Source organism: Malania oleifera, chromosome 7 (assembly GCF_029873635.1).
Source record: "Malania oleifera isolate guangnan ecotype guangnan chromosome 7, ASM2987363v1, whole genome shotgun sequence".
Lineage (NCBI taxonomy): Eukaryota > Viridiplantae > Streptophyta > Magnoliopsida > Santalales > Ximeniaceae > Malania > Malania oleifera.
In genome coordinates, this window is record NC_080423.1 from 92,550,736 (window position 1) to 92,559,956 (window position 9,221).

Consider the following 9,221-nt stretch of genomic DNA (forward strand, 5'->3'; position numbering starts at 1 on the left):
AAATTTCCAATTCATCCCCTCTTTTGGGATTGCATCAAATCTAACACATGACCTGCCCACTTCCCAAGCTCCACAGTGACTTGTTTGGCTACTCCCAAAGTAGGCTAGGCTACGGAATTCACTACTTTCATGTGTCCTAAATCCTTCTCTAAGGATTAGTTGAGTCACCTTGCTTCTGCATGTGAAACAAAATTATGGGTAGCCCCAATATCCACTATAGCATGAGTACTTTTCCCATTAATCCTCAAGTCCACAAATATAAATCCTTTCGCCTTTATAAGTTTTGGTACTTTCGCATACTTCTCCAATGCGTTCACTAGCCGCATTGTACCCATCCTTGGGGTATCCTCCTCTTCCTTATAATTCTCTAATGTCCCTTTCGTGATGGAAGCTTTTAAGGCATTGAGTGATAACTTTTATATTTTCCATTGAGTGTGTTGAACCCTTGAGACGATGAAGCTTCTTTTCAAGTTGATACCTTACTATTGGCTCCTCTATATTTGGGTTTGCCCTTTTTGAAAGACTTTTCAATGTTTCCACCTATGCCACTCTCTTTTGATAGATTTGTATTATCACCATCATAGTCAGTCAAGTGTTTTGTGACAACTTGTGCGGTAGACAAGTCTTGAACTCTTTGCTTATAAAGTTGTGTCCTTACCCACAATTTCAATCCATCAAGAAAATATAACAACTTATCTTTTCTGACATGTCCTTGATATCGAATATTAAAGCAGAAAATTGTTTTATCTATTTAGTGATTGAACTAGCATGTTTGAGGTCTTTCAACTTTCTTCTAGCATTATACTCAATATTCTTAGGAAAGAATTTGGTATTGGGAATAAAGAACAAATTCCTGAAACCTGTGAGAAACAAAATAGAGAAAAATAACGCCAAAGAAAAATCAATCACATGCACAAGACAATATTTACGTGGTTCGGTAATTTTGCCTACGTCCACGGAGTTGCAGGGATTTCAATATTATCAGGAAGAAAACACAGAGAGTGCGGCGATACAATGCTCTCCCTCTCGCTCTCTCGCAAGTACAACCACACAAACCCTAATCACCTGAAAGCAATCCTTTTTATATGTTGCACCTAGGGTTCCATTCCGAATGGGCTCCAAAATTTTCGCTCCATGGACTAAGCCTTAGGATAGAAATCTCTAATTAAATAGGGGTCAGGTCGGCATCCAAATTAAAACACAACTAGGCTCCACAAAAGCCCAACATTTGGCCTTGAGCTCTCTCTTAAATTCTGCCCAACAATCAACCACACATCTTCCATTCTCAATTTTATCATATACTTGGTATGCAGCCACAATTTGGCATCACCGACCAAGTACATATTCGCAATATCCATTTTCACCAATTTTGAGTATGTCCGAAGTTCTCCAACTCCTTGGCATCATGGGTACCCCCATATGTCATGGGTTCTGGTACCTTGATCTTACTAAAACTTAGAGTGTTAAAGTTTCCCATAACAAAAGCCATCACATTCATCTTAGTAGTCAGATTAGTTATTTGAGCATGCAAGGTCTCCACAGTGTGATGAAAGTCCTCTGACATTTCCACCATCAAACTTTGTTGATGCTTTTGTGATCCCTCCAATTCATTAACACGTTTCGTCAATTGGGCCATCTCTACGACCACATTGTTGTCTGCCGTTTCAGTCTATGCTTCTAGCACATCTATTCTTTAGGTGTTGGTCGACATTGTCATTTACCAAAACTTTACCAATCTCAATACAAAGGCAACTGAATTCACATAGCAAATAGCCAAACTCTGATATCAGGTGTCATGGGTCAAATATTTCACACCTTTATGAAAGGACAATGCGATGTTAGCTAAAGCATTCTTTGTTAACTAGTTAGCCAAGCGTTTACCATAATTCATCAACAAAAAACTTTCATTGTCATTCAAGCAAATATAAGTAGAAGAAATAAGCAAGTAATGAAAGCAGTGACATATAAGTAGTAAACATTGAAGCAATGTAATTCATTATCAACAGCTTTGTTAACAATGCATGTCTAGCGAGGGAGGCAAGTAGGCCGAACAGGTTTACAATAGCTAGTGAGTTTTACAAATTGATGAACACTCACCCTCCCCTAAAGAGCTTTCTATGCTATTCTTACTTTGTCTCTAGGAAACATCACTATGACTAAGGAGTCATACTCCCCTTTTTAGCACAAGGAAAAACTATCCCTGAAAAATAACCTTACACTAGTATTTACATGATGGTCACTCATCCTAAATGTACGAGACAAGCGGTCCCATGTAAGCATAATGCCTTGAACAAACTCGGCTTGTGACGTTATAAGCAATGTATAGTTGTTTTTATTTTTTATTTTTTATTTTTTATGAAATGAATAATAGAAAATTATGAAAATGATTCACTCTGGGTTTTAGGCTAAACAACACGAGTTAGACTATTTCCTATCCTATACACAACCCCAAATTTCTCACTTTTTAGGTTGTATATCCCATCCTAGCTAAAAAGCATCACAATTATAATGATCACCTATTTAATTAACTAATAAAATCATGCCTTAAGATAATTTATGAAAGCAAAGATACTGTTGACCCTATGAGTCATACCCTGTTTTGATTATGACAAATACTTTAGTATTTAATGGTTTGATGAGTTTGTGTGCAGGACCGATCAAACGTATCCTATGGTGCACGCATACGACACATGAAGTGAAGACCTGAAGACCCTATTTATGTTGTATTGTAATTTAATCATTTATTTGGGTCTGTAATAGTAATTAGGAGAACATGGTCTGTAATAATTAATGCCTTACTTGCATGGTAGGATCGATAAGCTTAAGACCATAGATGGACCTTAGGGAACACCCTTCGGTCGACCCCGACACCAGACTTTTTCGGTGTCTTCAAATTGGACTTCAAGTGCCCCTAGGACACACACACTTTCACATATATTTGTTAGACACTTCAATAAGGCTTATATGTTTCGAAAAGGGACCGAAATGCACACACAATGCACTTCCGGTCGACCAGATAAGCCAGTTCATTTTGGCCTGGTCGACCGAGACACCCTGGGGTCAACATTTTGACGAACTGGTCGACCGAAACTTGTAGTTCAAAAGTCCCTAGTCGACCAAAATTGATCTAGGTCAACTGTTGACCAAGGCCCTGATTGACCGAGCCCTTACAGTTCATTTGACCCCGGTCGACCAAACCACCTGGAAGTCAACATTTTGACCTCCCGGTCGACCGACCACTTTTGTACTCCAACTACCTGGTCGACCGGAGGGTTCTCGGGAGAATTCCTAGCGGTTTGGTCGACTGAACCAGCCAGTTCAAAATGACCTGGTTGACCGAACCTCGGACATATGAAAAATCGCCTCATCCGGTCGACCGACAAGTTAGTTCATTTTAGTCCTGGTCGACCGAACCATGAAAAAGGCTTCAGAATTAACGATATAGTCGACCGACCATTTAGTTCAAAACTCCCTTGGTCGACTGAACCATATGTGACTTGGTCGACCGAAACCTTTCTGGTCGACTGGACCTCTCGGGTTGCCCCTTAATTTTTACCGTGGTTAATATTTTTAAACGGGGTTAACTTGGTTAAAATATAATAAAACTTTCCTAATAATCCCATATGTGTCCTTAACAGTTATATTTTAAGGATAGTCTATATATACTCCCTCATTTGGAATAACTAGCAAGAGATTAGAAAATATAATTAGCCAAAATCCTCTCAATCTCAAAAAGCCCATATTTCATATTCAAACTTTAAACTCCTACTCTTACTCATTTATTTTGCAAATACCTCATTGTAAGAGTATTCTTGTGCTTATCTCACCTAGCTTATACTCTCTTTTGGTTGTTTTATTTGTGATCTATATTTCATAGAGAGTAAGCTACAAGTTCTCCTAGGGGGCTTCATAAATAAGCTTTCCATTGGAAAACTCCCTTGGGCTTCTGAGTTTTGCATTTTCATTGCAATACTCAAGAATTCATATTGAGTTTTGATTGCGAAAAATATTTTACAAATCGTTTTTCAAATATCTCTTGTGATTTATCTTGAGAAAAATATTTTGAAATATTTGCTTGTATGCTGAAGATCTTTGTTACTATACTTTTTGATTGAGAATATCTTCTTGATACAAAGATCAAATAAATATTTTTGCAAACTATCTTTGAATATTTCTTGTGGTTTATATTGAGAAATATTATTTGTTGAGGTATTTGAAGTGTGCTTGTGATCTTTGTTTGTGCATTGTGACTGAAATACTATTTTGACACAAAGATCATACCATTTACACTCTCACGCACTGACTGTTATATTTGCATAAATATTTGAGAGTAAACACTTAGACTACATTGAACTTATCAAATCCTATCTTTTGGTAGTGTATTGATTATACTGTGTGTAACTGGGTACATATCTGCTTTACACGAAAGTACAATCACTGTACCATTTGATTGTATTTCAAATCTATTGTATTTCCAGGCACGGGCCTGAAGAGGGAGACTAGCCCTGGAATAGTCCCGAATTGGCTTAGACCCGGTTAGGAAAGTTAGGTGCGTCGTCCTGTTTAGGCGTGTAGGTTGAAGTCAGCTCCGCTAATTGAGCTGGGTAAGGTTGAGGTCAGCCTTGTGCTAATTGATCTGGTTGTTTAGGTGCTGATCCACCCGTTAAGTGAGCCTATAGTGGTAATCCTTGTGCTTGTTGGCCAAGGCGGGGACGTAGGCGATTTGGCCGAACCTCGATAACATTTCTAGGTGTCGTCTCTTTTATTGCTTTATTGTGCATGCCTGGTTAAATGTTTATTGCATTTTAAATTCCATTGTATATTTACATTGATTTATTTTACATGCACTAGATTGATCTTAAGCTTGTGTAATACTGTTTTTAGTGGTTTGACTCAAGGCAATAAATTTTAAAATACCAATTCACCCCCCCTCTTGGGATTGCACCAAAGCTAACAGATACTTTATTGCTAATTTTCACCATAAGTATCGTAGTTATCCCACACCAATTATAATGAGATAGATAGAGCATACGTTGTCATCCAATGATATGTTGCTTGGTAATCAGCGTGCCCTCAAACAAGCTTATGTGGTATTATTTTATTGGACATCAAAAGACTTAAGGGCTCATTGAGTTGTGAAATTTTTTTTTTTAATTTTTTAATTTTAATTTTATAAAATTTAAAATAATTTCTTGATTTTTTAATTTGACAACATTTGACTCTATTTGCTTGTGAAAATTTATATAGAAAATTTGGAAAACATCATTTTATTATTTCTCTAAGTTTCCACTCTTACTAGGTGCACGAAATTTAGATCTTGAGTTTAATTTGTATGGATTATATATAGAGTTTCTTCTAAATTTACATGAATTCAGATTCAAGCTCCAAAATCAATGATCCAAATATTATATTATAATTTTTAAAAAATTGGAAAATAAGTGTTTTTTTTAACTATTCTGAAATCTATAAATAAAAAATATTTAGTTGTTTTATGTTCTACCTTTTTATTATGAGCCTTGAGAAATTAAAAAGTAAACTAAAATATTTATAATTACTTAAAAAACTAGAAAAAAAATAGAAAACAAAAAATATTTCCACACCACAACTAAATAATTTTTCTTTAATTATGCATTAATACATAATCGAAATGGAGAAATTATTGTGTTAGACTCTATAATCACTTCACATTTTAAACAACAAATTACATTTTTTGATTGTGAATAATTTTATGTAATTTTAGGAAAATTTAAATCAAGCAGTTATACTTTGATTCAAAATCATTCAAAATTTAAGAAAGTGATTAGTTGTTTAAAATAGAACGTGATTAGGCTGTCTAACCCAATAATTTCTCCTTGAGAAGTGATGTGTCCGCAAAAAAATTGCCTCAAAGTGAATTTTGATGCATCAATAAGTATTCAATATAGCAACTTAATTAATTATTCACTAATCCTAAGTTAAGAAATTTTCATTACCACTGCGTTGATTAAGTAGCTCTTCAATGTCATCAACACGATTATTGGTTTTACAATCAAAGAATATTAAACATTAGTTGCTTTTTTTTTTTTTTTTGTGAAGAAATATATGCACTTTTTATTTAAACAATACTTAAAGCAGTATAATTTAGTTAACCACACATGTGTGACATAAATGATATGATGGTGCCTCGAAATTATCTCTATATTAATTAAAATAATTTTAGTATTATTTTTAAAAATTAAATCAATTTCTAATTAAAATATTTAAAAATTATGTCCATATAAATAATGTAATAAATTAAGTTTTTTTTTTTTTTGTGAATTTGATGATTTTCTTGAACTCTCTATTGTATTTAGATGATTTTATTTTTTAATTATTTTTCCATAAATGAAAAAAACTCTTTTAGTTTCCCTCAAATTTTACAAATTATTTCTTCAGTTAAAAAGCAAAATTAAAAAATTATATTCGTGTTTTAAACATTAAAAAATTCATTATGGAATGATTTAAAATAGTAATCATTAATATATTCCATAAAGTATTCAAATTCAATTATTACAATGGCCATATAAATTATTAATTCAATTATTATTAATTATTAGGGAAATTATTAATTTAATTTTTATTAGCGGTTACAATAATATTAATTCAATTGCTATTATCTATTAAAAATTAGTAAATTTATTGTGGGGCTTCAACATATTAATCAATTTGTTTATGGGGATTCCCAAAATATTAATTATGATATATAATATAATAATTAATAATTTAAAAATTCACATGTAGTGATATTAATAATTTTTATGGATTATATTATTAAAATAATAATATAAATTTTTATTTTTATTTATTATTACATAAATTTATGATTATTATTACCACAAAAATATTATTAATTAATGTTAGTTAACGATTACAAATAGTAAAGATTTAGGCAAATGTCAATGTACTAATTTTTTATGACCTACTAATATTTTGATTGAAGGAGAAAATAAATACAAAATATTTATGGGTCAGCTTTTTGTTATAAATACAAACACATGTGTAATCAAAATCATGAATTATCTTACCATAAATTATCAAATTCAAGGCATCTCAAAATAGAAGATGATTAATATCCTTTTCAGTTTTGTGATTCTTATTTTTATTATTTATACAATTAAATTTCTTTTCCACCAAAATCAACTAGTAATGAATTCTCCAAATTATTTGCACGTTGATTCAATATAATTTGTGGCTCACATTTATTGCATAAAAAATAGCTAAGCCTAAGCCCTAACCCATGCCCTATATAAATGCACACATCCATATCTCAAAATAAGAGATTGTAAAATAATTCTTTAAAGTTACTCTATCTCAAGCTGGTTGCTCTAAAATTTTAAAATGAAACTTGCAACCTTTTTTATCATCACGATACTGCTTACTTTCTCCATCACCGTCTTGGCACACCTCCCAAAGTTTCCAGCCATCCTTGTGTTTGGAGACTCGTTGGTAGACACGGGCAACAACAACTTTATCAAAACCATTTTTAGGGCAAATCACTTTCCCTATGGCCAACTCTTCCCAGGTCATATTGCTACAGGAAGATTCACTGATGGAAAAATGGTTCCTGATTTCTTGGCATCTTCGTTAGGGATCAAGGACACAGTCCCCGCCTTCCTCGACCCAAATCTCTGTGACAATGATGTTCGAACTGGTGCTAACTTTGCATCAGCGGGGTCAGGTTTTGATGACCTCACGACATCATTATCAGGCGTCATTCCAGTGTTGAAGCAGGCTGATTACTTGAAAGATTATGTGGAGAGGTTGGAGAGGGTTGTTGGGAAGTCCGAGTCTGATAGAATTTTGAACTCTTCCTTGGCTCTTATTGTTGCAGGGTCCAATGACTTTGGACTCAATTACTATACCATGCCCGTTAGGAGACTTCAATATAATCTTAGTGCCTTCCAAGATTTTCTTCAAGATAGGCTACAAATCTTCATAAAGGTAGTAATAACATTATCAATTTTAACCTCTGAGTTAGTCTAGGTGTAAGGGTTAGTTCTAGACGAACTGTCATTTCGCGCATTTTAGGTTTGATTTCTCAATCAATCAAATATGTATATTTGGTGCTTAAGTAAACATTCACAACATAACTAGTTAAACATACTAGACACACTCAATTTAATTATGGCGCTCCAAGTGCTATACATCTCAACAATATATGGGCGTTGTATTGCAGAATCTATATAGCATTGGGCTGCGAAAAATAGTTGTAGCGGGACTTCCTCCATTTGGGTGCTGGCCAAATATAAAAGCTATAAAACTGAATCCATTCCATGCGGGTTGCTCAACAATTATGAATGAAGTTTCTGGATCTTACAACGACAAACTTATTAGCAGGATTCCTCAATTGCAAGCATCCCTTCCTGGCTCACAAATCGTATATGCAGATATACATGGGCCTTTATTGGACATGGGCGATCATCCCCAAAAATACGGTAAACTAATCATAGACTTGCTAGATTTTATGTCTTAAAATAGAGAATTAATTTCCTCTCATTTTTAGCCTTTTCTATTGCAAAGTTAAAAAAACTCAAATATAAAATTATTAATTATTCTTTGTGTTTATATGCTTTCGCATAAATACAAACTTGTATCGCTTTCCACTGTTATTAATTCATCTTATTCCAACGTAGGTTTTGTGGTAGCGGACAGAGGATGCTGTGGCACAGGATTAACGGAGACAGGGCCGCTATGCAGCCAAATCACACCCACATGCACAAATTCTTCACAATACATGTTCTGGGATTGCCTCCACCCAACCCAAGCTGCCTACAGCATCCTTGCCACCTCCCTTCTTAATAATGTTTTACCTTCCTTCTCGTAGACCACTGGACAACCAATGGCAATGGGAAAAAATAATTCTTTGTCAAGAAGTGTTTTCTATCATTTCTATTTCTGTTTCTTATGTTTTTTTATTGCATAATAATAAAAAAGAGTTATGATGGTGTGTTTGTTTGTATGTTTTTGCAATCAATTTTTTTTTTTTTTTTTTACAAAAATTTAAGTGATGCAATAGTACCAATTAATGTCTAGAATTAAATCATTCTTCGAGAATTTTTCGTTAAAATCATATGAATTTGAACATAATTAAAATGAAATATACATAATCATATGAATTTGTTTCTTAATTGTTTGGAACTTTCATATTGGAGTATTTGTAACCATTCCTTCGGTCCAACATTGAACTAAGAATAAGCAGCTCC

The 9,221-nt window shown here is 33.7% G+C and overlaps 1 protein-coding gene across 1 annotated transcript; it reads left to right on the top strand.

Annotated features, from left to right (window-relative positions):
* Window positions 1–7,356: 7,356 nt before the first annotated feature.
* On the top strand, window positions 7,357–8,842 carry LOC131160931 (GDSL esterase/lipase At1g06990-like). Its single transcript, XM_058116803.1, has 3 exons — window positions 7,357–7,959; window positions 8,195–8,453; window positions 8,652–8,842. The coding sequence occupies exons 1-3, from the start codon at window positions 7,357–7,359 to the stop codon at window positions 8,840–8,842; spliced, it is 1,053 nt and encodes a 350-aa protein (XP_057972786.1).
* The last annotated feature ends 379 nt before the right edge of the window (window positions 8,843–9,221 follow it).

What these genes read in the sequence shown, in the direction of transcription:
- LOC131160931 (XM_058116803.1), top strand. Translation starts at nt 7,357, where the DNA reads ATGAAACTTGCAACCTTTTTTATCATCACGATACTGCTTACTTTCTCC. An exon ending in GGCTACAAATCTTCATAAAG is followed by an intron (nt 7,960 to 8,194) that starts GTAGTAATAACA and finishes GTTGTATTGCAG; the next exon opens with AATCTATATAGCATTGGGCT. An exon ending in CGATCATCCCCAAAAATACG is followed by an intron (nt 8,454 to 8,651) that starts GTAAACTAATCA and finishes ATTCCAACGTAG; the next exon opens with GTTTTGTGGTAGCGGACAGA.